General features: G+C 43.9%; 2 protein-coding genes across 4 annotated transcripts in view; both read left to right on the top strand.

Annotated features, from left to right (window-relative positions):
- Nucleotides 1-14,354, top strand: part of LIPA (lipase A, lysosomal acid type) — a 30,688-nt gene extending 16,334 nt beyond the window's left edge. Inside the window, exons 6-10 of one of the 3 annotated variants that reach the window (XM_081104923.1) lie at nt 233-369; nt 4,874-5,020; nt 5,566-5,637; nt 11,245-11,316; nt 12,835-14,354. In XM_081104923.1, coding sequence (XP_080961049.1) covers nt 233-369; nt 4,874-5,020; nt 5,566-5,637; nt 11,245-11,316; nt 12,835-13,068 — 662 coding nt within the window. In that variant the 3' untranslated portion in view covers nt 13,069-14,354. The remainder of the gene's footprint in view (nt 1-232; nt 370-4,873; nt 5,021-5,565; nt 5,638-11,244; nt 11,317-12,834) is intronic. The other 2 variants (XM_081104925.1, XM_081104924.1) reach the window with 2 other exon arrangements.
- Nucleotides 14,355-21,963: 7,609 nt separating this feature from the next.
- CH25H (cholesterol 25-hydroxylase) lies at nt 21,964-23,331 on the top strand (the record flags this gene model as incomplete). Its single annotated transcript, XM_081104775.1, has 1 exon — nt 21,964-23,331. The coding sequence occupies one exon, from the start codon at nt 21,964-21,966 to the stop codon at nt 22,777-22,779; it is 816 nt and encodes a 271-aa protein (XP_080960901.1). The 3' UTR covers nt 22,780-23,331.
- Nucleotides 23,332-27,087: the final 3,756 nt, after the last annotated feature.

Here is a 27,087-nt window from a genome sequence, read left to right as displayed (position 1 = left end):
TTCCCCATTGACCTTCCCCTGGCCTCCCGTACCCCCCCGCCCCCGCCTCCCCCCCCCCGCCCCCCGCCCCCCCCCAGTGTCTTTGTGTCCATTGGTTATGCTTATATGCATGCGTACAAGTCCTTTGGTTGATCTCTTACTCCCCAGCCTTCCCGCTGTAATTTGACAGTCTGCTTTATCAGAAAAAATTTCAGATGATCAAATTCGTGTTACCTTCCTTTTGTTCCCACAGGTTTTATAGCATTTTCACAGATCCCGGAGCTGGCCAAAAAGATTAAGATGTTTTTTGCTCTGGGTCCTGTGGCTTCAGTCGAGTTCGCTAGTAGCCCTCTAGCTAAATTAGGACGACTTCCAGATCCTCTCATTAAGGTACTTAACCCACCCCTCCCCCAATTTCCTTTCCAGATCTGAAGAATTGGCCATTAGACGGACAATTTGTGCTTTTCTCCTTTATGGTTTGCGATCAATGGAAAGTGGGATTTCTCTCTCCAAGGTTTTTCTTCTCTCCCCCTTATCCCTACTTCCAGATCCTGGGGAGTCAGGGAAGGTGTATCATTAATTCTGCACCTGAGGCCCATGTTCATAGTTAACATATCAGTGCAGATATCCACGGATCATGCAAAGAGAGCACAAGAGAGTCTGGGAGAAGGTAGCTTAATCCTCTTGGACTTGCCTTTTATTTGACGCAGTGAGTGGTGTAGAGGAGTAGGCAGGAGGTGGGAGAAGGAAATGCATCCTTCCCACATACATGCCTGACCCTGACCACAATGAGGGTGATCTAAACACAAGCCAGTAACCTCGTGAGGGCTTAGCCCTTGAGCTGTGTGACCCCAAGCTCTATTCAAGGAGGAAGCAGTTTTTATGAGGAGTTGAGAGACAGCTGAGGCCAGATGGTCCATTAGCATGCATTATATATTTTTATGTATGACACGTTTAAACACACACCGATATGAAATCCCATTCGGGCATATATACTACAAATCAGGAAGAGCACATCTACTGGCCATTTAAGAGACTTTCATAAGAAATACAGCCTGTACTCTGAGCTTAGAATCTGACTCTCACATAAGATGGGTTTCTCTGCATAGGTGACCAGATATGCAGATAAGATGTGGCTTCCTCAAACCAAATTAATTTATAATGCCTTGGGTAATACTAATAAAATTTTCATTATAGACAATTCGAATATTACAGATAAAGTGTCCTTTACCCTAGCTTCTCGTGGTGCCTTCTTCATAGTTAAACACAGTGCTCAGTTAAGGGCAGTGATGGCGAACCTTTTGAGCTCGGCGTGTCAGCATTTTGAAAAACCCTAACTTAACTCTGGTGCCGTGTCACATATAGAAATTTTTTGATCTTTGCAACCATAGTGAAACAAATACTTATATTTTTGATATTTATTTTATATATTTAAATGCCATTTAACAAAGAAAAATCAACCAAAAAAATGAGTTCGCGTGTCACCGCTGACACGCGTGTCATAGGTTCGCCATCACTGGTTTAGGGGCTCTTCCCATAGACCTTGTGTGTGACTTTCCAGAGAGACATAGACTGTTTTGTTTTAACACAGACAGTATTCAACTGTGTATATTGTTCTGCAGATTACACTTTCCACTCTTGAAGAGCTGTTATGTTAATGCATAAAACTCAACCACATGCTTTTTAACTGCTGCAAAGTAAGTTTTCCATTGATAAAGAACTGCCAGATGCCTGTGGTGGATATTAAGTTTGCTGCTGATTTGCTGTTGCTGCATCCTTGTACCTTTTATTTTTTATTTTTATGGAGAACTGAAACTGCTGTGTCATAGGAATGCATTCAATTTAATTTAGTTCTTGGAGATTGTGATTTAATAGCTTTGTAAACACACAAACTCCCCTCCCCACATTGGAGATGATGTTTTGTTAAATCTGGAGTGCGGTCTAGGATCTGTACCCTATATGTTTCTCATGCAGGCCAAAGAGACTGGTATTTAGGAATTACTGGTCCAGACACTAGTGTTTTATAATATCCTGGAGCGTGACAAAGTGAAAGAGTGAAACCTTTGAATTTTGCTGTTCTGGGAAGACTATGTTACTTCCATGAAAGCTGAGTGTCACAACTCTTTCTCAGAATACAAAGGTGTGTATTAGAAGACATCAGGGTGGACAGGAGCAGGCCTGTCCATGCCAGGTGAATTTTCCTTTTCCTGTAATGCTGTCCTGCTCTGCAGTAATTTTCAGTGGAGTTGGCCACAGCAGTGTTTGGGTGACAGTTCTGCAGTGCAAGACAACTTCACCTCCTTTGTTAGTGAAAAGGAGAGCTCGGCTTGTTGATTTAAGTCACCGATCCTATTAACTTGTTGTTAGTAGAGAACCTCAAACATATATGCATTTATTACATGTGACTAATATGCAGACTCAGAGCCATGAGTTTTAGAAACTGATGCCTTTTCATGACCCTTGACCTTATCTGCACGTGGTATTTACTTCCTGGTTCTCCCCAGCTAATATTAGCGTGACTAATCTGGAGGAAAGGGAGTTCAAGGAGTCCTGGTATCAGTCTTCAGATATCCATTGGTTGCCTTGGAGAAGACAGATCGCAGGCTGTAGCAGTCCACAGTTGCCCTAAGAGTTTTGAATAGAGCCTATGCCATGCTTTAAGTTAGATTAGTAGTTCATTTTAAAAAAGCGGAATATTGAACATGGAAATCTTGATAATTGATTGTTTGGGGGGAATGAAAAGGACACTGTGCCACAAAGCAGTCGCACACATTAGGCTGTGCCTAGCTTCCAGGTAGCCTCTTCTCAGTGTCCCCTAGCCGTCCCTCGGGGCAGGGGGGCCTGTTGCACGTGCTGTTTTATCACGTACATTTCCACGCCTTTACTGGGACTGTGAGGAAGAGGCTGTTCCATGACCCGCCCTGGCTTCTGGTGGTTTGCTTGGTGCTCCTTGGCTTGTGGAAACATTACCCCAAGTTCTGCCTTTATCTTCACATGGCACTTTCCCTGTGTGTGCTCAGATCTCCCTCTGTGTCTATGTCCAGATTACCCCTTTCTATCAGACCACCGGTCAGATCGCTTAACAACTTAATTTTAACCTGATTTCCTCTGTACAGACCCTCTCTCCAAATAAGGCCACATGCTGAGATACTGGGAATTAGGACTTCAGTGGATTTGCGGGGGAGGTGAGGGAGAGACACAATTCAACCCATAAAACTGCTTTTGTTGGATTTGAATTTCTCACTCCTGCTTGACCTTCCAGAGCAACGGTTGCCAACCTTTCGGACCTCATGGGCCACCAGTGGTCCGCGGATATCGGTTGGTGGGCTACCGCTGTTCCAGAGGGTAGGCATCAGCAAAAGTGTAAGTTGTAAGGGAACAAATTTGGCTTCAATGTAAGGAAGATCTTTTTCTTATTTCCTGGTGCAGAAGTACGTGAAGATCTGCCTTGGGATTAGGAATCATAGTGATTGTCCCAGAAATACTTGAGCCAGGTTTGGCGGCCGTTGATCAACACTGATATAGACCAGGAGTCGGCAGTCTTTTTTCTGTAAAGATTGTGAGAGTAAATATTTTTGGCTTTGTGGGCCATAATGGTCTCTGTTGGCAACTACTCACCTCTTCCCTTATGGTATAAAAACAGCCAGAGAAACATTTGAGTGTAAAGAAATGAGTGTGACTGTGTTGCAATAAATTTTATTTACAGAAGCGAGCATGTTGGTAGAGAAGTAATGGGAAGTCATTGTTTAATGGGGACAGAGTTTCAGTTTGAGATGTCCAGGGAGTTCTGGAGATGGAGAGTGGTGCTGGTTGTACAACGTGAGGGTATTTAATGCCATTGAACTGAATACTTGAGAGTGGATAAAATGGTAAATCTTGTGTTATGTGTTCTACCACAATAAAAAAAAGTATGGTCCTGGCCGGTTTGGCTCAGTGGATAGAGCATTGGACTGCGGACTGAAGGGTCCCAGGTTCGATTCTGGTCAAGGGCATGTGCCTTGGTTATAGGCTCAATCCCCAGCTCTGGTTGGGGTCCGTGTGGGAGGCAATCAATTGATGTGTCTCTCTCACATTGATGTTTTTCTCTCTCTCTCCCTCCCTCCCTCTCCCTCTCCCTTTCACTCTCTAAAAATCAATGGAAAAATGTCCTCAGGTGAGGATTAAAAAAAAAAGAGTAAAAAAAGTATGAAAGAAAACCATAGGCAGTGGGCAGCCATTGGCCAGTGGAATCAGATTAGATGTATGTGCCCATTGCTGATCAATCACAGTTTTGACTCTTTCTCAGAAGTCACTACCAATTCATCAAAGTCAAGTGAAACTTGAGATGGCCCTGGGATGAGTGATCATTGAGGCCCCTTCCCACTGTAAAAGTCCACTGCAAATTTACTGGATTTTCTGCCTCCCTTTCTTCGTTTGAAACTTTAAATGCACATCTGTAACATCTGCTGTTGCCTTAGTAAACAGATTGCTAAGGTGCCCTAGTTTGAACGTCCACTGGTAACCATTTCTCTTCTTGTTGAAAATTTATCTTTATTGTTGAAAGTATTACATATGTCTCCCCTCATTGACCCGCTCCACCCCTCTCCCATTGCCTCCCCACTCCCCCCTCCACCCAGGCCTTCACCACACTATTGTCTGTGTCCATGGGTTATGCATAGATGCATATAAGTTCTTTGGTTAATCTCTTCTCCACCCACTCCCCTCTTTCCTCCTGAGATTCGTCAGTCTGTTCCATATTTCCATGTCTCTGGTTCTATTTTGTTCATCAATTTGTTTTGTTCATTAGATTCCACTGGTTACCACTTCTCTCCTGTCTCTGCTTCTGAGGTGGTCACGGAGGCCCGTGTAGCAGAATGAAATGCTGAGGTGTTCTTGGGTTTCTTTTTCTTTGCAGGATTTATTTGGGGAGAGAGAATTTCTCCCCCAGAGTGCATTTTTGAAGTGGATGAGTCTGCATGTCTGCAATCATGTCATTCTGAAAGAGCTTTGTGGAAATGTTTTTTTCCTTCTGTGTGGATTTAATGAGAGAAATTTAAATATGGTATGTATGTTTATAATGAGATTTGCTTTAACTTTGAACGATTTTATTTTATCTGTGAATATGCTTATTTGTGTTGGAGCATGCTGGAGAGGTAGGAATGACATTTATATTTATTCTAGTGACTTGTTTCTTTTAAAAATTATATAATTGTTTAAGCTTGGAATGGTCATTCACACACACACTAGTGAATTTTTTAAAGTGATACTAAATGTTCTTGTTTCTGATGATAAATGTAAGGTATAATTGTTATATAAAATTCTGGAAATTCAGAGAAGCATGAAGAAGGAAATAAAAATGAGCAGTTATCTCAACCCATACAGCCCCACGGTTACCCTGTTGCCGCCATGTACTCTGTGTGTGTGTGTGTTTGTACATATTTTTCTATGACATATTTGTAGTCAAAGAATATTTTTCTGCTCTTAATATCATATCATGGAGATGGTGGCTCTGTGGTTTTTAATGCTTTGAAGTGCAAAATTTGTGTATTATCAATGCCTCCTTAACACTGTTTTTTAAAATTCCTTATTTCAACATTCTTTTTGCAGTCAAGAATGTCTGTGTATGTGACACACTCTCCCGCTGGGACGTCCGTGCAAAACATGATACACTGGAGCCAGGTAGGCATTCCCGGAGGGCAGTGGGGTTTGTGTCAAATCAGCGTCAGGAAGAGCCGTGCATCCCATGACGTACCTCTCTGCCCGCCCTTCCTGCTTCTCTCCTCAGCCACGTTTCTGTTGATGGTCATTTGTTTTCTTTATGTACCCTGTCACCAAATACCCCTGCCTTTTGGCACATGTTCTACCCTCTTACCTAATGGGAAATTTTTTAAAAGGCCCAGTTCTTGTCACCTCAGGGATTAGTGCACTTTTGTGGGGAGGATGGTCCACCGAGTTGAAGGCAGCTGCTGAACTACCCAGCTCAGTGACCATTGCAGGCCACGTGTGCTGTGTCACGCGCCTCAGCCAAGTACAGCTGCCCCCCAGGCCCCACGGCTCAGGGGCCCCTGGGAAGGAGGCAGCCTCGGCTGTCAGACCACCTGCTGTAAGTTACAGGACAGGGCTGCTCCACCCCTCTGGGTGGCAGGCCTCCACCACGCGCCAGGTCTGCAGAAGAGCTCTTGGAGCGGCTGCAATCCAGGCTTCTGTTCTTGTCCCAGCCCCTTTAATCTAGCAGCTGGCCGGGGTCGAAGGCCGCAGACTGAGGCTCAGAGCCCGGCTCTGGGGCCCCATTGTGGTTTTAGGCGCTAACCACATTGGAATGTGCCTCATGAACGTTTCCGAAGTCCAGATGCACTGCGGAAGGCAGTCCTGCCCTTTGCTCTTCTGTTCGCTGAGTCATCTTTGTCCAGAAGCGTTGCTTTGTGCAGCTGTTTCGTAGGACCTTCTCCTCGATTCTCCCTCCTTGGGCTGCTGGCCAGGGGCTGCCACTCTCTGCCTGCCAAGGACACCCTGGTGCGGGCTGCCAGGGTGCCTACTGGCGAAGGCTTCTGCTGAAGGTGCGGGGCCTGGGCCCTGGCAGGCTGAGGGCTACGATTCAAGTGTGAAGTTTGGGGGTTCCTATGGTGGGAGTTTGAGGGTGCCCTACAAGGTCATTTTATTCGTGGAACATTCAGAAGTTTACTTCTTGTTTAAATAATTAGCATTCTATTTTATAAAAGCAGTTCCTAAACATAGTTTTTTTGTTTGTTTGTTTTGTTTTTTTGCATGGAACTCTATTTTTTTATGTTTCCTACTTTTAAAAAAATACGTTTTTTAAATTAAAAAAATTTTTTTCAATTACAGTTTATATTCAATATTATTTTGTACTAGTTTCAGGTGTACAGCATAGTAGTTGACAATCCAAAACCTAGTTCTTTACTGGACTTTTAAATTTAGCTTACAGATATTATTCTCTTTATAAATCTGACAAGTTTTGGAGATCCCTTGCCCCTGCCCCACCCCACCCCCCACCAAGCCTCCTTTAACCCCCTCACTGACCATGCCCAGAGCCCAGGAACTCGGTCCGATTTGAAGAAGGGTGGTCCTAGCCTATCTTTACAGTGTTGTCCAGAAATACTTAGGGTGCTATAAAAAATTCAGGCTCTTGGGCCTACCCACAACCTGTTGAGAATTCAAATGCCTGGAGGTATGTCCCTGAGATCTGCATTTTAGGAAGTTCCTCATGTGATTCTGATGTTCTCTATCGTTTGAAACCTAGTGCTTAACAAATAATGTACATTAGGTAGGGTCTTTAAAACTTTGTAAAAAGACATTTAGTATAATTTAAATCATACAAGTAGTATGTGTTCATTATGAAGTTTAAAAATACATGTGAGTACAAAGAAGAAAATAAATTACCTACATGTCCCCTACCCGGGATAACTACTGGTAGTATGTTGGTATATCAGGGGAAGTGAACGTTTTCCTTTACCCTCTTAGGGTTTCTGACTGGGTCTGACATAAGACATTAACAGGAGAAAAACATACGAATTTTATTTACATGTACATGGGAACCCTCACAAGAAAAATGAAGACCCACAGGAGTGACTAGGCCTAAGTGCTTATATACTGGGCTGAACAAAGTAGCAACTGTGGAGAAATAACTAAAACAAATAGGAGACTAAAGGAAATAAGAGTTATTTTAGCCAGGTTTTTTTGTGTTTTTTTTTTAAAGGGATACAGAGATAGAAGCATTGATGAGAGGGAAACATTGATTGGCTGCCTCTTGCATGCCCCCTCCTGGGGATCAAGCCCACAATGGGGGCTGAACCTGTGACCTCTTGGTGCATGGGATGATGCTCAACCAACTGAGCCACACCAGCAGGGCTTAACCAGGTCTTTTTGTACAGATTTTTCTAGGCCTCCCCTCCATCTCTGATAATAAAAACAGTTCTTCCTTCTGGCATAGGGGTGGCTTCTTTCACATGGGAATATTATATCTTGCTTCAAAGGAAGGTCAGTGTATCTTCCTTGCATCTGCTGTTTCTCGCATTCCTTTAAATCAATAATTTAAAAATGGCCAAAGCAACATATTTTGTGGTGGCAGGTCCTGAAATCTCTCAGTGCTATCTTCTATTTTTTTTTCTGTATAATTGGTTGCATTACAAAAGTAGGATTACACTATGCATGTGTTAAAATTATTTTAACTAAATAGCTGTATATTTGCTAAGTTGCTGAATCAGAGATGCCATCATACAGCCTTAAAATAGCTTTTGTTTCTCATGATACAGTGCAGACATCAGTGCCACGGGATCGGGGTGGAGGGGGTGTGACAGTGCTCCTGGGAGTCACACAGGGTCCCAGCTCCCCCGCACTGCAGCTCTGCCACTCCTGGCATGCTGCCCCTTCTACCTGGTGGGAGCCGGGTTGCCTCCCTGTGTGTTCCAGCCGCCAGGAAGGAAGCATTTAAGGGATGTGGTTCCTCCCCTGGTGGCCATGTGCTTAGCAAGAGCTTTGGGGATTAAGGAAGTAAGCAAGAATGGGCAATTAGCTGTCTCTGCTGTAATCAAAAATACCTTTCCAAGTCAATAACTAAATTTTAAAATATTTGTAACAGCAGACAGTTTTTCTTTGCTTAAATTATTATTATTAACACTAGAGGCCTCGTGCATGAATTCATGCACGGGTGGGGCCCCTCTGGATGGTCTGCAGGGATCGGGCTGAAACCTGCAGTCCAATGCTGCCTGCTGCTCCTGCTCATCCCGGCCCCACTGCGCCGGCCATGGGCTTGTGCCCAATCAGTCCCGATCCGGAGAGGCTCGTGCTCCTGCAGCAGTGCTAGCCAGCCATGAGCCCTGCCTCTGGTGCCCTCCTGAAGGAAGTGGCCTGTGGGATCAGGCTGAAACTGGCTCTCTGACATCCCCCAAGGGGTCCTGGATTGCGAGAGGGTGCAGGGCTGGGGAGGGACTGCGGGAGGGCTCCAGGACATGTCTCACCCCATCTCGCCCAGTCCCGATCGAGGCTGGCCAGCCAGGGAGGGACACAGGAGGTTGGCCAGCTGGGGAGGGACCGCAGGAGGGCTCCAGGGCGTGTCCAGCCCATCTTGTTCAGTCCCGATAGGCCGGACCCCAGCAGCAAGCTAACCTACTGGTCAGAGCGTCTGCCCCCTGGTGGTCAGTGCACATCATAGTGAGCGTTTGAGCGGCATTAGCATAGTATGCTTTGACTGGTTGAACAGTCGACCAGTCATCGGACAACCGGACACTTAGCATATTAGGCTTTTATTATATAGAATTTTCATTATTATTATTGTAATTGTTATTGTTATTTTTGCTACGATAGCTTATTTTTTTGCAATAGTAAACCATTCTGGGACAGATATTCTTGAATTAAAGATCTTTCATTACTTTCTTAGGGTGCAGTTGTAGAAGTAGACTTCGTGGTCAGAGGGAGGCATATCTTTGAGATTTCTGATACAGATTGTACTTTCGAAAAGTTGAGCCTGTTGACATTTTTATCACCATTCAAGACATAAAAATAATTTTTAAAATGTCACTTTAAAATCCATCTATCCTATTATCCTAATAGTGTAAGTATTTCCTCCTGATCTTTGGTCACATAGGATTTTCATATAAGTGTAACCATAGAGCTTGCTCACTTTCATTTTCTGACTTTTCCCCCCACTTAGTATTATTTTTAAATATTATTCTAGTTTATTATCTTTGTATTTACAAAAGTGGCATACTGTGTGTCTATTGATGTAACATCATGTATATAACCAAATGGCTATGATCAGACTTTAGCTTATTTCCACGTTTTTGTTACTACAAATAATCATCTTCGCATTTCTCTCCTTCTGAGGTTTCCTATGACGCTAGGCACAAAAGTCAAGTTTAGAAGTTCAGTCTGAGCCCTAGGCAAGTTTTTCCTGTGCGTTCCATGCTCACTAGGGTGCTTTATGTAAATGTGAAAGACAGATGTGAGAAAGCGGTACACTGTCTGCAGCGGGGAACAGCTTGCGCTGATGTTTTTTCACTGACAGCCAGGGCTAGAGCACAGACGCCCTAGCAGGTGCTGTACATCCATACTTTGTTCTGCTTGTTAAATGTGCCACAGGTATTTAAACTCTGTCCTTTACCGTGGGCAAAAGCAGATGCTAGCATTTCTCCTGCGGAAATCCCCTGTGGCTTCCAATCTCACGCCGTCTTTTATTACGTCAGGCAGTAGAATTTTAGGCAACGGGTAAGACCTGGAACCTCACATGAATCAACAGCAGTTCCCACAGAGGATGTTTGTCCTCTTTACCCGACACCACCCGCTGGCCAAAGCTTGAACCGTTTCCAGTTCATTTGGGTTGCCGATTTTGGATTTAAGTCTTGACATATTTTTAATTTGGGGATATGTATAGAGGAGGTGTGAATTTGAATTATTTAAAAATTTAAAAATAAGTGCCTTTTTAAATACTTTTATATCATGCTATCTATGCATAATTTGAATTTCATATACAATATTATATCATGACTCTAGTTAGAATTGTGCTGGTGTGCAGTACAATTTGGTGATTATTCTGATACTGGTACTCGAGAAAAAGTGTCAAAACAATAAAATCATTAAAATATTTAGTAATAGAACTAGTCAAGTAGAGTAAATATATAGAAAATATGGAGCTTATATATGGAGCTTATATATAAGCATACAGAAATATGTTAATACATATATGAATATACAGTGATTATATTAATTTATATAAACATGTGATTTATAATTAATATTTATATTCTAATATACATACATGTATATTAGATATACATACATGTATATATAATTTCCCTAAGTAAAATAGTTAACTTTTTGAAAAGTTTAAGATTTACATTTCAGTAAAATATGTCAGCATAAAGTTTATCCAATGAGTGTGACCACCGATCTAGGGTGGGGTAAAAGTAGGTTTACAGTTGTTTGTATAGAAAATAATAATTAATAAATAATATAAGAATAAGCTCTGTGTTTACATACTCACAACTGTAAACCTACTTTTGCCCCAATCCTGTATAATTTATAGCATGTCTATAGCTGCTTTATTGTGTCCTACAATAGCTGTTTTCCAATCATACAATGAGAAATTGAGTCACTTAGGAAAGGAGAGCAAAGTAAAGCCACTTACTTTAAATTACAGTTTGGAAATGAAGAATAAACCTGAGTATTGGTGTACAATTGGTTTCTGAGGGCGTGGCTAACTCTAGCAACCTGTGCGGTTATCTCAAACATCTGCGTCACATAAACTTTTTGTCCAAATTATCTTCTTTCTAGACTTTTAAGTTGCAAAAGTTCCAAGCCTTCGACTGGGGGAGCAGAGCCAGGAATTATGTTCATTACAACCAGGTAAAGTCTTCAGCGTCTTTAGAAACAGTGGGCCCTGCAGACTCATCCAGGAAGTCAGCCCGAGGTGTCAGGATTCTGGGCTCCGGGCTGTGGAAATGTTTGGGAGAGCTGACTAGTGTTTCAATCCCAGAACAACCTGAGCTTTGTGGTTGGTGTAGTTGCCTGGGCGTTCCCTCTTTGTTATTTCCTTGGCCCTGTGTAACAATTGTCACTCTCACTATTGTCATACGTGACTCATCCTGATCAGGAACACAGACGTAGAGTCAGACAAGCCTAGGTCTATGATCTGGTAGCTGGAGGGCCTTGGCCAAATGGCATTACCTAAGTGTTTTCTCCCATATGCAATTAACTTACCATTGTTTTCATTTTTAAATATATATTTTATTATCGAGAGCATTACAGATATCTCCCATTCCACTCCCCCCCCCCCCCACTTATACTCCCTCCTCCCCGCCCTGACACAGTCCCCCCAGGTCTTCACTAGCCCATTGCCTGTGTCCATGGGCTATGCATATCCTATATAACAAAAGCATAGGATGAAAATTGTCCCCTTGACCAGGAGTTCATCCGGGAGTTCGACCAGGGGGCGGGGCCGGCCAGGGGAAGGGAGGGAGTACCCGGCCAGCAGCCACCAGCCGCTAGGGACCCTACCAGTGCATGAATTTCGTGCACTGGGCCTCTAGTAAGTATATAAGTTCTTTAGTTTATCTCTTCTCATCCCCCCAACCCCACATTGAGGTATGTCAGTCTGTTCCATGTCTCTCTGCTTCAGGTCTTATTTTGTCCAGCTTACCATTTTTGAGTGCTGAGTACTCTGAAGTGTAAGGCACTTTGCCGTGTTTTACTTACTTAATTCTCACAAATTCCCTACGATTATTATTCATATTAAAGATGAGGAAACTGCCGGAACCGGTTTGGCTCAGTGGATAGAGCGTCGGCCTGCGGACTGAAGGGTCCTGGGTTCGATTCCGGTCAAGGGCATGTACCTGGGTTGCGGGCACGTCCCCAGTGGGAGATGTGCAGGAGGCAGCTCATTGATGTTTCTCTCTCATTGATGTTTCTAACTCTCTATCTCTCTCCCTTCCTCTCTGTAAAAAATCAATAAAATATATTTAAAAAAAGAAAAAAAAAAAGATGAGGAAACTGAGGCTTAGAGAACTTCAGTGACTTGTGTTACACCCCAGAGGGAAGAAAAGCATAGAAAGGTATGGACTCCAAAGCCCCTTCCCAACCACTGGCTTCTGTTGCTTTGAATCAACTACTTGGGAGAATACCTTCCTCCCATCGGATTTAAGCACTTGGTACCATGCCCACCAGGCTCCTATACTAACTGTGCTTTCATTGCAGGTTGGGTTTATTTTTGTTCTGGTGGCAGTGACTTGAAAAGTAAACAGAGTGACTTTCCCAATGTAGTCTTTTATACTCAATGAATGAGTCAGTGTTTGATGGAGATTGTCGGCTGTGTTTTTGTAAATTAAAGCAACCATGACAAAGCTTTCTGTGGGTTTTTCTTTGTAGACGTACCCTCCTGCTTACCATGTGAAGGACATGCTCGTGCCGACTGCCGTTTGGAGCGGCGGCCAGGACTGGCTTGCGGACGTCAAGGACGTCAGTATCTTACTGACCGAGATCACCAACTTGGTGTATGATGAGTGCATTCCGGAATGGGAGCACCTCGACTTCATCTGGGGCTTGGATGCCCCGTGGCGACTCTATGAGAAAATGATCAATCTAATGAGAAAGTATCAGTGAAAGCCAAACAGAAATTTACCATGAATACCATGGTCGAATCATGTTAAAAATTTGTTGGCTTAATTTTTCTAAAGTACTTATTTTTTCTTTCCCAGGCCTTTTATATTTTCAGATCTAAGAAAATTATGATGTTGAAGATGCCCAATTTTCTCCAGTTAGGGTAGAAACGCACTTGCTTTTATTTTTTTTAAATTGTTTAATCATGGTCCAATACTCAGCTTGTGTCTTAACAATAATATAATTTCTTTAAGTCTTCTAAAAATATCACTGACTTGTGGAAGGTCATAGCCATTCTGCTTATCCATACAATTTAAAAGAGACTATATTGCTTTTTTTGCTCCACGCAGGACACATTGACCTCTGCGTTGGGCTTTTTAAACTGTGCTGTTCATTGGTAAATAACCTGACACTGCCTTGAGGAAAGCTCAGGGTGTAAGTATCCTGTTCTCATCTCCTGGCCTTAAAGGACTCTTCAGAGGAATGGCCCTGAGTTTAGGGATCTAATGACACCTTCTCATGTAGTCACTCAGTGGGTGCTGAGTCAAAGCCAGTGACGCCTCAGCCGTGTCAGTAATAAAAATCCTATTTTATTAAATAGGATTTATCAAATCTCTCTGTGATAGCCGTTATTTAGCACATGTTTACATTGCTCAGAGGAAGCAAAATAATTTCAAAAGCAAATTCTGCTCATTACAATGCAACAACCGTATTTCAAATACTTGAAGACAGATGCACGCATCCTTCTATATTCTTGAACTCCTCATTGTAAGGCAGGTCATAAACCCACTTGTTGGAGAAGAAAAGTCCTGTGGAGAGACGATGCCACTAGTTTTCCTCAGATGAATGTGCTCTCTCAGCCAGTGACTGTAGCTCAGCAAGGATGTGTGTGAAACAAAAGCCCCAAGGCCGCCCCAAGGCCGCCCCCAGAAGTGTCCTCTTGCAGTTGCACGCGAGAGGAACGTGACCGTGGGTGCTTTCAGATCACAGCGCAGGGAATCACTTTGTGTTTTAGTTTTGTGTGTGTCCATGTTTTTGCTCCTGATTTGCATCCCTGTGTCAGGAAGCCCAGGTTCAGCTGCTTTGCTCACAGCCTTGTTTCCTACAGTTCTGTCCGCTGGGCAGAATAACACTGATACGTGTTTCTGATATAGTTACTTCAGCTGCAATAATCAACAATACTTGGTATCGGCTAATAAGTGGAGACAGCATAATACTTCCTTGTAACATATAAAAAGTCTTATTTAAACTTTTCAATAAAACTCAGTGAGTCTCAGAGGCTTGACGGATTTAGTGTGTGTGTGTGTCTTTATTTAATAGCCCTTCTCTACTTCCCTTTCTCTTTCGGTAAGACTGTCCCTTTCTTTCTCATCTTCTCCCCCTCTCCCTCACTCCGTGTAAGCCTCACCAATACTGCCCGTGAACGTTTGATCCTCTCCAATGGGCAGCAGAGAGCGTCTCAAACACAAGGAACATCGGGGATAGTTTGGAAACACTGGCCTTCAGTGCCATCTTGCAGGGTCCACAGAGGGAGTCTGAGTGGACACTACGTAGTGATTAGCCCCATCTGCAGGTAGTGGTCTGTGAAAGGCAGGACCATGGGTTCAAGGACTGTCCATCCAACTCCCGCCATGAACAAGTGAAGCAACCAAAACTTGCAGAGATGAGTCATGCTTCAAGGATCATAAATCTAGATTTTAGGGTCTAATGTGATCTCTCCTATTACTCTGAGCTTGAGGGCAGAAGATATATCTTGCCCCAAATCTAACACTCAGCTTAGAATATAGTGAGTCAATAAAAATGTGTGCACTGACAAAATGTGTGAAAAATGATGAACTTTGTCATTTACTGAAATAAAATTAGGTGCACAGGTAACATCTGGGACTGCACATTTGTGGAATCTGTGTTTCCATGGCAACCACAGAAAAGAGTAAAGCTGTACTAGATCCAAAGGATTTACATCCCCAGGAGGATGCCACTCCCCTTTGACCATGGCCAACCAGGTACAAGATTCGTTGCTCGGGCTGGAAAGAAAGGAACGGTGAGCCGGTGATTTTGTTTGTTGTTTTACACCAGTAGTGGCAAAGAGCTCATTGGAGAATGGTTTCAGTGCCATAGGTGACCTGGTTTCTCTTGCTTTGGTTATGGCCATGGAGACTCCCATAGATGCTCTTAAAAACTTGTGGTCACCAGGCCATAGTAATAAGCAGAGGCTTCATTCTATAGCACCTACCTTTTATTGGAGTGTTTTTCTTTCACCTCCTTGCAAATCCCTGGGGATTTTCTTCAGTATGTGGGTCAGTCTGGAGGTGGAAATGCTGCATAGCCGTTCTTGCTCCAGTTTTATATCTTTGTAACCAGACTGCATTAATGTAGCTTTGTTTCATCCTTGGCTGAGAGTGCAGAACAAGGTTGGAGCATGTGCCTCAAGAAGTTCGCTAACAAGTTTGTAGGAATTCTGATTTCCTTATCCAAAGGGCTGACCGGCAGACCCCGAACGATGGATGAATGATTACTCTGACACACATTTTTGTGAAAGAGAAGGCTAAGGGGCTGTTTTGCCCTAGGAGTGAAAAGCCCTGTTTGCCTGCCTCCTTGGGCTTTTATTGTCACAACAGCTTGAACTAAAATTAACCTCTAGATCAGCCGTGGGCAAACTACAGCCCGCCGGCCAGATCTGGCCCATTTGAAATGAATAAAACTAAAAAAAAAAAAGACCATACCCTTTTATGTAATGATGTTTACTTTGAATTTATATTAGTTCACACAAACACTCCATCCATGCTTTTGTTCTGGCCCTCCAGTCCAGTTTAAGAACCCATTGTGGCCCTCGAGTCAAAAAGTTTGCCCACCCCTGCTCTAGATACAATCAGCAGGATAGGCATCCTTGAGAAAGCACCTGCATCTGTAGTGTCTTTCAAACAAGGACATTTTGAAGTCTAAACAAAGATTCTAGTAAAACACCCAGGACTCAGACTTGTTTGGAAAAGTCAAGGCAGGCTCTGCCGCCTAAGGCAAGGTTCCCCAGGGGCCTCTGGCCTCCCAGGGAATCCTCCCCACAAACTTTCCAACCAAGCCCCATGCTTCCCCACACTTATCAATTGCGTTTAATATATTTCTATTGCCTGGCTGGTGTGGTTCAGTGGTTGAGCATCAACCTGTGAACCAGTAGGTCATGGTTCAGTTCCCAGTCAGGGCACATGCCCAGGTTGCAGGCTCCATCTCCAGTGTGGGACGTGCAAAAGGCAGCCGATCAATGATTCTCTCCCATCATTGATGTTTCTATCTCTCCCTCTCCCTTCCTCTCTGAATTCAATAAAAATATATTTTAAAAATATATATGTATTTCTATTGAGCAGATCACAAAGATGTCCACAGACCTGTGTGGCAAGAAAAAGACTAGTTAATATTTGCCAACTTGGAACTCTTAGATACTTACATGGACAAAGCCACCCAAATGAAGTCACAACTGAGAACAAAATTATGATTTTTCATTTGCCACAAGAGGGCACTCTTGGCTTTGCTTCCAAACCTTTTCAGAAGGAAGTTTTCTCTAATCCCTTCCTCTGGGGAGAGGCAGAGAGCTGTTGATTTATGAGCCAGTTTGTCATTGGAGGACTGGTAAGATCAAACATGTCTGTGGTCATTTCTAGGATTATGACTAATCCTGTCTAATGCATAACATCTGAAAAATGTTCTCAAAGAGTAGCTGTGTCTGGAATGTGACATGAAAATAAAAATGTGCCTAATAGAGTGGTCAGAACCTCAGACTTGAGGGGAGGAAACAGAAATGTCTTTAACCTTAGGCCTCACACTTACAAAGGACCAACGTTTAGACTGTTGATATTATCTCCAAGTAATGAAGATTATTCTGTGTTTGTGGGTATTAAAGGCCTTAATTTGTTCAATGAAAACATTTAAAATACACTAATTTTAACTCTTTTCGTCCTTTTTTTAACATATGGAGAGATTTTCAAAATATGACCCCTGAAAGGCAACATCAGGTTGTAATAATTCTGATTTTTTTAAAAAATTGTAATTAATTCAAGAGTATTTATTGTATTGTTTTAGGTGCAGATTTCAAGTTCAATTCCAAACTAAGCAGAAAACTCTCTGCCCACATGTTTTAGTAGTACAAACACAAATACTTTTGCATTTTACATTGTGCCTTCTGGATTTTTAAAGCCTTCTCATAAGGCTTTGATCTTTGCAACAACACCTTTGACAGGTGAGGTATTTTCTCTGTAAATCATTCCCATTAAAATAAATGTTATTTCTTTTAAAGGGAATAATTTTATTTGCTATAAAATTTATTTGAAATAAATATATGTATGTATTGCTTACTTTAAATAGGTTGATGAGAGTTCCAATATCAGTAGAAGCACCCACACATATGTGACCCAGAGGAATCACAAATAGAAAGTGTTTAAAACCAAATATGCACCAGCATCCATGTCATATTCTTCACCAGCATTCCCCTGTTTTGGCGTGGATAATGAATGTTTCCAAGTCTTTTGTAAACTGCCTATAAATGCAACTTCAATGCCCCACCCCAACACCACTTTTGATGTAGGGGGACGTGTCTTGAAACTGACACTGACCAGGCTTCGCGCTCAGATTGGCTGTGCCGTGCTATTTAACTCTAGCTAGTCTTTACCTTTCTGAGGCTGAGTCTTCACTTTTACAACCAGGGATTAGATTATCCATTCTCTATGAGTCTTGATGTGCTACAGTTGTAAAACGTTACAACACTTTTCATCTTCCCTATCCAGGAATAATTGTTCCGGTTAGATGGGTAAATTGTTTTGGTTAGATAGATGCTAAGACAGTTTCACTTCATTTTGGAAGGAAACAGACATGAAGGTCACGCACAAGAAGACCTTATGTAGTAGGTAATGCACTTTGCCAACTACATATTCTATTTTTATTGGGGGTAGGGGGTGGGAGGTAGTACCCAAAGTCTTTTGGTAAGTTGGTACCAAATAGCATCTAGATTGTATTAAACATGCATAGACTTGGACGTTGTACTCTCAGAGAAGTGATTTGATCTCTGTGGTAGCTAGAGAGAAAAGGATTCTTGCACTCTAGCCCTGTCAGAAAGACCTTGCCAAGATAAAAATAATACACAGGAAGTCAAATCAAAAGGAGAAGCACAAGAAACAGTGTGGCCAAAGGCCTAATACCATTTGAAATAAATAAATGTCACGTTTTATGAAAAACCATTCCAGGGGATGAGTAGACCTAAACTACATAACCAGTGCTCAAAAAAAATATTGAAGATTTTGAGCCTCAATTTAGAGCCTATATCTTTTAAACTGTACACTGAGTCCACAAATAACTCTTCAACACTTAGTGTGTGCAAGGTATAATGCTTGGTGCTGTGGGAAGAAATCTTGGAGATAGAATCTGTGCCCTAAAAAGACCCATTCATGCAAAGCTGTTAAATCAATTTTGTGTAAGAAAAGTGTTTAAAGATGCATGTTTGCCAATTCAAGAAACGATGCCACTTCAGTCAAGACTAAATAGGGCTCCATTTTATTTGGCTCCATTAAGTCATGTTCTGTTTGTGGTCGTCCAACATCCTGTGCCTACGTTTGCAGCATCCTCTGTGGCCTGGAATGGACAACTGAACTGACCACTTGCCTTGCCATGGTTGCCCTTGTGTATTGGACACAAGCTTTTGCCCTGGTGGCTGCATGGAATGCAAAGGCAGAGAAGCTGGTGGCTGTTCTTCAAAGTGCCACAAGCAAGACGGGGAGAGCCTAGAACAACCAGGGGCAAACCAGGGCTTCCAGGTCTTGCTGCACTGGGCTTTCTGGGGAATGTTCTAACAAGCTTAGTGATAGAGGATGGAAGAACCAAAGAAGAAGAATGGGTTGGTTGGAGCTACGGGCTCAAAGGGGGCAGCCCTGACAACAATCTAATAGCTAAGCGTAAATTAAGCAAACCTGCCAATGCCGCCCACTTAAAAAATCTATGAGAGCATCCATCCACACCATCCAAGCGTGGTGACTGAAACCACAAGGAGAGGACAGCATGTACGGACAGAGATTTGAAGGTTGACTTAATTTCTGTTGAGGGCAAATCTGAGTGACATTTGACGTCTGAGCAGAGTTCAATTGTAAGCCTGAGAAGGTGAGTTTTGATGGACGCTTTGGAACTCTGAGGAGCCCAAGAATGAAGGCTGAGTAAATGGCATATGCCACATTCAGTAGTGTGGTGTGATTCTCAAATAAGCCTTCTTATTTGTATTATCTTCAAATCATAAGTAAAGATCAAGGAAAAGAAGCCCTTCCTCTTCTCTCTGAGATGCTGCTTGAGCCACACACAGTTCAAGGGCAGGGTGATCCTCACCAGGAATGGAAACGAAGAGAGTTCCTGGTGGACAGGGAACACCGAAGAGATCCGAAAGGACAGGCTTTCTCACCGTAAGAAGCCCAGCAGCAGGGAGGCCAGGGGCCTGCGCTGCGCCTGCCTCTGCTACCATCCAGCGCGCCAAGACAGTAGAAAGCGCCACTTTCTTTCCTGTTTGGCATTGGCTGTCAGGAAGCTCAAAGCTGCCTCCGAACCTTTATCTCCTCAAGACACAAGCAGAATATCGTAATAATCCCATGGCACACGGAGCCCTGAGGCTCAGAGAATGGGCTGCTAAGGAATATCCATGACCCATCAGTGGCAGTTCAGGGACACACGCTAGTTGGGATGTTCTGAATTACGAATTGGCCTATTATGGGTGTGTGTGTATAACATCCTATAGACCCCATGTATGTATTATGTTATTATATATTAATATATGACTCTACATTATAAACTGGCATATTACATACAATGTGTCTAATACAGTGGTCGGCAAACTCATTAGTCAACAGAGCCAAATATCAACAGTACAACGATTGAAATTTCTTTTGAGAGCCAAATTTTTTAAACTTAAACTATATAGGTAGGTACATTGTTATTAACTTAATTAGGTTACTCCTAAGGCTTAGGAAGAGCCACACTCAAAGGGCCAAAGAGCCTCACGTGACTCTCGAACTGCAGTTTGCCGACCACAGGTCTAATATATAGATACATATATTAGGGTATGTACATAGCCTATATATTTCTAGGCCCAGATATTGGTCTATATTTCTATTGTACTTATTCTTTCCTCACAATATATAGCTTTATATCTTTTTACATAATTTTATTTGATGTTCATTGCAAATTTTCCTCCATTATGATTTAGGTAAAATGTGAAATGTAAATTTAAAATAATGTGTCTTGAGGGGGTGTGTGTGAAGGTGAAGAGGGCATAGAAGGAATAAATGGTGATAAAAAATAAAATAAAAATGATGTGTCTTATTTTGTATGCTTATTATGTGCCAGTCACTATGCTTTTACTTCTGTCAGACCACAGCAATAATAATGATGCCTACTTCCACGACTGGGTGAAATCCCTTCAACTAAAACATTTAGCTCGTGCCTCACAGATGTTACATGGTATTATTATTATTATTATTTTCCTATTTAATGCTCAAAATAGACTCGTGAGATAGCTACTATTATCATATCCGTTGGGGTGGGGGTAGATCTGAAAATGCAAAGCTTGGAGGAGCGAAGTTCTGCTAAGGCGTTCCTGTGTTTCAGCCACCGGGTCAAAGGACGCTTTGTTGGTGGTCTGGGGGCGGGGGGGGGGAAGGAGGGGAGGGTCTCCCCAGAGCTCTTCTAGTACCCACCTCCTCACGGCCAGTCAACCCCAGTTTGATGGCAGAGAAGCGCAGGTGTGGGGCGAGCCCCGCAGTCCGGCGCTGCGCCTTGGGGTGGTTTGGAGGAATGGGGGCCAAGGTAAAGGGCAAATTGGCGCCGCGAAGCCAGCCCAGGGAAGGGCAGGACAGGCGCGACATCTGTCCAACCGGCAGCTCCGCGAGGCGTTAGGAACAACACGCAAACATTCCCCTTAGGAACAAGGTGGGTGCTTTACTGATCGTATTGCTTCCTGAGATGCAGCGTCCTTTTAGCCAGTTCTGGGCCGCGCTAGAAGTTAAAGCCAGAATGTATGTATGTATGTATGTATGTATGTATGTATGTATGTATGCATGCATGCATGTATGTATGCGTATGTACGTAAAGCGAAGAACAGTCGCGGTCCCCTCTTTTGCCGGGGAGTCTCGCCGTCTCTCGGTTCCCGTCGCTGGTCTGCGCGCTTCGGCAGCATAACGGAGGGCTGGTTAGTGGCCGGGTGCTGCGAGTTCCTCTGAGCAGTCTGTGTGCTGGGGTGTGGGGTGTGTGTGTGTGTGTGTGGGGGGGGGGGTAAGGGGGAAGTGGAGGGAGCCGGGAAGGGCAGGATCTGGAGCTCGCGGCGAACCAGCGGGGATGCATCCTCTCTGAAGACCGGGACTGGAGAGGCTCCGGACCCGCCGCCCGCTCGCATCTGATTTCCTGCGCCGATCGCCGCCCGGACTCCCTCCGAGAAAGGTTAGTTTGCCGCTCGCTCCGGGTTCAATTTACAGGGTGTGCAGACAGCGAAGATTAGGACTACAGAAGGCGCGCCACTTTAAAAAGTTCTTAAAAATGCAGTTGTACTTGGCGTTTTCATGGACCCACACGGGCAACGTGTGCATTTAAAGACGAGTAGTCCTGCGTTGGTTACACGGGAGCCCTGCTGGTGGTGATGGGAACATCCCGCATCTTCTTTGCGGGTGGTGATGACACACGGATCGAGTTATCCAAACTCGAAATGCAGCCGCAGGTGTGCCGTGTAGCAGCTAAAGGCACCTCTCCGGGGCCAGTGACGGATGCAAGTCCGCTCAGCTGGGAAAGGGCGGCAGAGGCCGCTGACGTCACGCCGGGCGGGGCTCGAGTCGCTATAAAATCGGTGGGACGCCAGCCGCTGCAGCGGCGGCCAAGCAGCGCCTCGCCATGAGCAGCCCCAACTCCTCCCAGCTCCACGCCGCCGCGGGGTGCAGCGCCGGCCAGATGCTCCTGCAGCCCGTCTGGGACCGCCTGCGGAGGGAGGCCCTCACGCAGTCGCCCTTCTTCCCGGTCATCTTCGCCATCACCACCTACGTGAGCTTCTGCCTGCCCTTCGTGGTGCTGGACCTCCTGTGCCCCTGGGTGCCCGCGCTGCGGCGCTGCAAGATCCAGCCCGACAGCTCGCCCTCGGCGCGGCAGCTGCTGTCCTGCCTGCGGCAGACGCTCTACCAGCACCTGGCGTTCGTGTTCCCGCTGACGCTGCTGCACTGGGCCCGCAGCCCGGCCCTCCTGCCCCCCGAGGCCCCCGCGCTGCCCCAGCTGCTGGGCCACGTCGTGCTGTGCCTGCTGCTCTTCGACGCCGAGTTCTTCGCGTGGCACGTGCTGCACCACCGGGTGCCCTGGCTGTACCGGACCTTCCACAAGGTGCACCACCAGAACGCGCCCTCGTTCGCGCTGGCCACGCAGTACGTGAGCGCCTGGGAGCTGTTCTCCCTGGGCTTCTTCGACATGGTGAACGTCTGGCTGCTCCAGTGCCACCCGCTCACCGTCCTGGCCTTCCACACGCTCAACATCTGGCTGTCGGTGGAGGACCACTCCGGCTACGACTTCCCCTGGTCCACGCACAGGCTGGTCCCGTTCGGCTGGTACGGCGGCGTGGTGCACCACGACCTGCATCACTCTCACTTCAACTACAACTTCGCCCCGTACTTCACGCACTGGGACAGACTCTGGGGGACTCTGCGGCCCCCTCGCGCCGGGTAGCCCGCACCCCTCCCGTGTCCGGGTGGCTGCGGAGGGCAGGGGGTGCCCCTCGGAACCAGGACTGTTGGCGCGTTTTCACACTTGAATCAGAAGAAACACGCCTGAGCTCTTTTATTTTTATATTTTAGTAAGTAATTTATTACCTGCTGGAAATTTCTAGAGACAATCTGATGTGGGTTTTTTTTGCAATCTGATGAAGTAATTTATATCAATTTTTGTATATCAATAATTGTACACTGGGTGTTGAATTCTAGCTCACTTCAGTAGCCTTGATTCCAGGATCGATTTAGACAATTATCACTGGCATATTTAAATCATTTCTAAATGGATTTGTTTGTAGGACAAAGAATTTCCTTTGTTTGAAAGTGTTCTAGAATGAGACTAAAAAACATATTTTTTAAAATGCAGAATCTGATGTCTGATGCTATAAACAATGCAACATGTTCCTGCTGGACAGTAACTAAGATGATCATACTTTTTTTCTATTTTTGTTCACAGAATTTTATATTTATATGGAAAGAAATGTTATTTATGCTTAAAAAAATATATATATGAACCAAATAAGTACTGGCTCCTGTTTCATTGGCATTTTGAGTAAAAAAACTAAAACGGGGCGAGGGAGCTGGGATGGCAGGTTTCTGTCCCAGCCTCCCTCTGCCCCACCTTGGGATGAGAGAAACCTGGTGGTGGGCTGTGCGCGGGGCGTTACAGGAGAGGAAAAGGCAGGAGAAGGGGTCTGTCTGTTTTGGCCTAGAGATTTTAAAGAGGAAAAAAACACTATTGTTCTAAATGTGTTTTAATTGTTTTCTGCCTCATAGGCAACTTAAAGAATTACCTTGTGAAGTTTTAGAGAGATTAACACTGAGCAACCATTTGCTTATCTGGGGAGAGGGCAGTGTTGGGGGATGAATAGAATTACTGGGGTGCCTTGCTTTACAAAACTGGTGAGTCAAATGGGTACATTCGAGGGGCTGGTAGATACAGAAAGGGGTTCAGAGTGCACCCCCCTTTTTCATGAAGCAATCTAGTACAAATGACGATCGGACGCATCGTCTTGGCTATTTGGGAATTTTGTATATTCATTTTTCTAAAGTAAACACACACGCAAACTGCATGTGCATTTCTCAAAGGAAAAAAGTGAAATTTGACCCTACATTCCTAGTTCCTCACCTTAAAAGGAGATTGTGCCTCCGATGTTCTTCTGCTTCTTTTGTTTTTTTTTTTTAAATACATTTTTATTGATTTCAAAGAAGAAGGGAGAGGGAGAGAGAGATAGAAACATCAATGATGAGAGAGAATCACTGATCGGCTGCCTCCTGCATGCCCCCACCGGGGATCGAGCCTGCAACCCAGGCATGTTCCCTTGGCTGGAATCGAACCTGGGACCCTTTAGTCCACAGGTTGATGCTCTGTCCACTGAGCCAAACCGGCCAGGGTGCCTCCGATGTTCCTGAAGATTATTTGTGACAGTAAGTGTCCCTATCACTGCTCATCATTTTCTCCATTCAACTGCTGCCCAGTTGTTTTAATTTTATCTTTGGAGTGTAGTTAGATAGGGCAAAGTTAAAAGTCAATATAATTTAGACAGAAAAGTATAAAGAGTGGCAGCTTTGCATTTAATTTTAGGCTCACTACGTATATGAACCAAACTATGTGTCTAAAGGTGAAAAATCCATCTAAAGACCTGGTCTCCACAGTCTGCCAAATGAAATCCCTCCAATTCTTTGGCAAAATTCAATTAGAATGCCTGGCAACTAACTCAGAGGCATTTTCCTTCCTAATGTGTGTGCTCTCGGCTTCTTCACTAAAGTTATCTCCTCTTCTGTCCTTAGCAAGACCAGGCTGGGACTTAAAGTCTATATTGATGTATAAAAGTGAAATCCACGAAAACAGGTAGTGAGATGTAAGGGGAAAGTGCTGATTGGAGGTCGAATGTTAATACATGATTAACAAAGCAAAGAAGGATGAACGGGCAGGTGTGGAACATCTGATAGAAGTATTTGTTGTTTTGAGCAGCTCCAGTCTCCCCAGAGCTGCCTGCAAACCTTGGATCATGATGATCACAGCTCACTCTCTGAGAGTTTTTAACAATGTGTCATGTTGCCTCGCCTTATAAGGGAATTTTACAGGGGAATTTTACACTTGGGTCAAATTGTCCACATAGAAATTATTTGGGCTTAGAAAGACTTTCTCAAAATCGAATGTCTTATCAGTTTGTAATACCTTGAGAGGTGGAAGTGGAGTGGAGAGGATGAGCAATTTTTCAGATAGCTTGAGGGTCTAATAGTTATAACAATAATAATGATGGTGATGAAGTAGTTCACATTTTCATTCACTGTCACACACATTGCTTCTTACATTGCTCTAAGGGAGGCAGGATAGTTATCATCATTTAAAAAATTATTATTATCATCATCAAACGTTCTAGATAGAGAATTGGTACCTCCATAGGTTAAGTGACTTACTCCAGATTCTAAAATAATAGAAGTTGGAGCCAGTTCTCGAACTTAGGTCTGGTAGTGTATACTGTCCCTCTTCTCTGATGAAGCTTAAGATAATCTCCATCTTACCAAATGCTGTTAAGTTGCAAACTCTGGGACACCAACAAATGGCCTCTCTTCACTATTCCTCCCCAGCCACTGCCCCTCAACACGTTGCCCCCCCTAGCCCACTATTTTGATGTGGACGTCCCTGGGTTCCAAGCCTCTGCTGGGCAGGAGGGAAAGCTAGGGAAAGTAGGCCTGGGTCATCTAAGTGGGCTGAGAAAGCATGAGGTCAGGGCTCTGTTTTCCCTGTCCTTCAGGGCATGTCAGCTAGCACTCAGGCTGAAGTCAGATGGCCTGGGGCAACCTTGACTCTGAGACTTAAAAGCTGAGGGACTCTGGAAAAGTTAATCTCTCCATGCCTTGCTTCCTTTCCTATAAAATGTAGATAATCATAGAACCTACCTCACAGAGTTGTTGCGAGAGATTTTGAGCTACTACTAGGTGGATTGGAGGATTGCTATGTTGGATATTTCATGATGTGGATACCAGGACTGTAGCCTTCTGTCCACAAACATGTTTGAGCTCTCTCCTTTTACCGGGAACCAAAGAAAGCCATTGTTTATTTTGCTTCCATGAAAGCTGCTTAACTTGTCATCTTTCAAGGCCAAAGTATTGGAAAGAGACAGACTGGAAAGTGTCTGACTCTAGTTTGTCACCATGAGTCATCCCACCCCTTCCTGAAAATTTCACCTCTGTTCACTGCCATCTTCCTAACTATCAAGTCCATTGATTCCCTATGCCCTGCCCTCGCTTTCCCATTGCCTTGATTTGTTTTTTAAGGTCTTTCTTTTGCTAACTAGCCTCATGTTGGAATTCAGTTCTTGCTTGCTTTTAATAAGATTTCTCTATTTTCCTTCCTAATTCTGTTTCTTCTTGCTTCAGGGGCTGCTTTCCTCAGAGGGAGGCAAGCCTCAAGGTGCTTCTATTTTATTAAAAAATATCTAAATTGTGTGTAAGAAATGTCCTTCCTACCATCTTCAAGTGCACCCTGTAAGTCTCTGCTTTCATTGTGTTCTAGTGCACACACAGATGAGGTATATGCACACACATACCAAGCATATGTATGAATAGACACTATATATGTATGCACACTATATATATACACTATTTATGTACATGCCACATACAAACTATATATCCACACACTATAATGTAAGCTCATGTATTCTATATATATGTATATCTATAAGAATAAAGGCATAATATGCTAATTAGACTGGGCATCCTTCCAGATGACCTTCGGGAGGAAGCTGGGACTGCAAGGGAAACCCAGGTCCCCAGTGCCAGAGGGAAGCTGGTGCCAGCAGCTGCGGGGAGGAAGGCCTACTCTTACACGAATTTTGTGCATCAGGCCTCTAGTATATATATATAAACTATACGTGTATGTACTCTATATGTACTTATACACTTTATACACACTACATATATGTGTGCACATATTATATATACACACTTTATGTACATGTGCCAACATTTTATATATAGAGAGAGAAACTATGTATGTATATCCACTATATACATACTCCCTCCCCCTCTCTTTCTACACACACATATACACACACACATATGTACACACACACACACCTAACACACCACCATTTCTCTCTGCCCCTAGTACCATGCCTCATTCTTGATAATGATTGGTTTAGTATTGCACGACTCCTGGAACCAGTAGAAACACATCTTTGCCATTAATCCTGTCTTTCTTTATCCGTTCCATCCTCCCTCACTAGTTTATCCTAGCTTCCTAGATAAGGCCATG

This window comes from Myotis nattereri (genome assembly GCF_964212035.1).
Source record: "Myotis nattereri genome assembly, chromosome: 13".
Lineage (NCBI taxonomy): Eukaryota > Metazoa > Chordata > Mammalia > Chiroptera > Vespertilionidae > Myotis > Myotis nattereri.
This window is presented reverse-complemented; position numbering and strand designations above follow the sequence as displayed.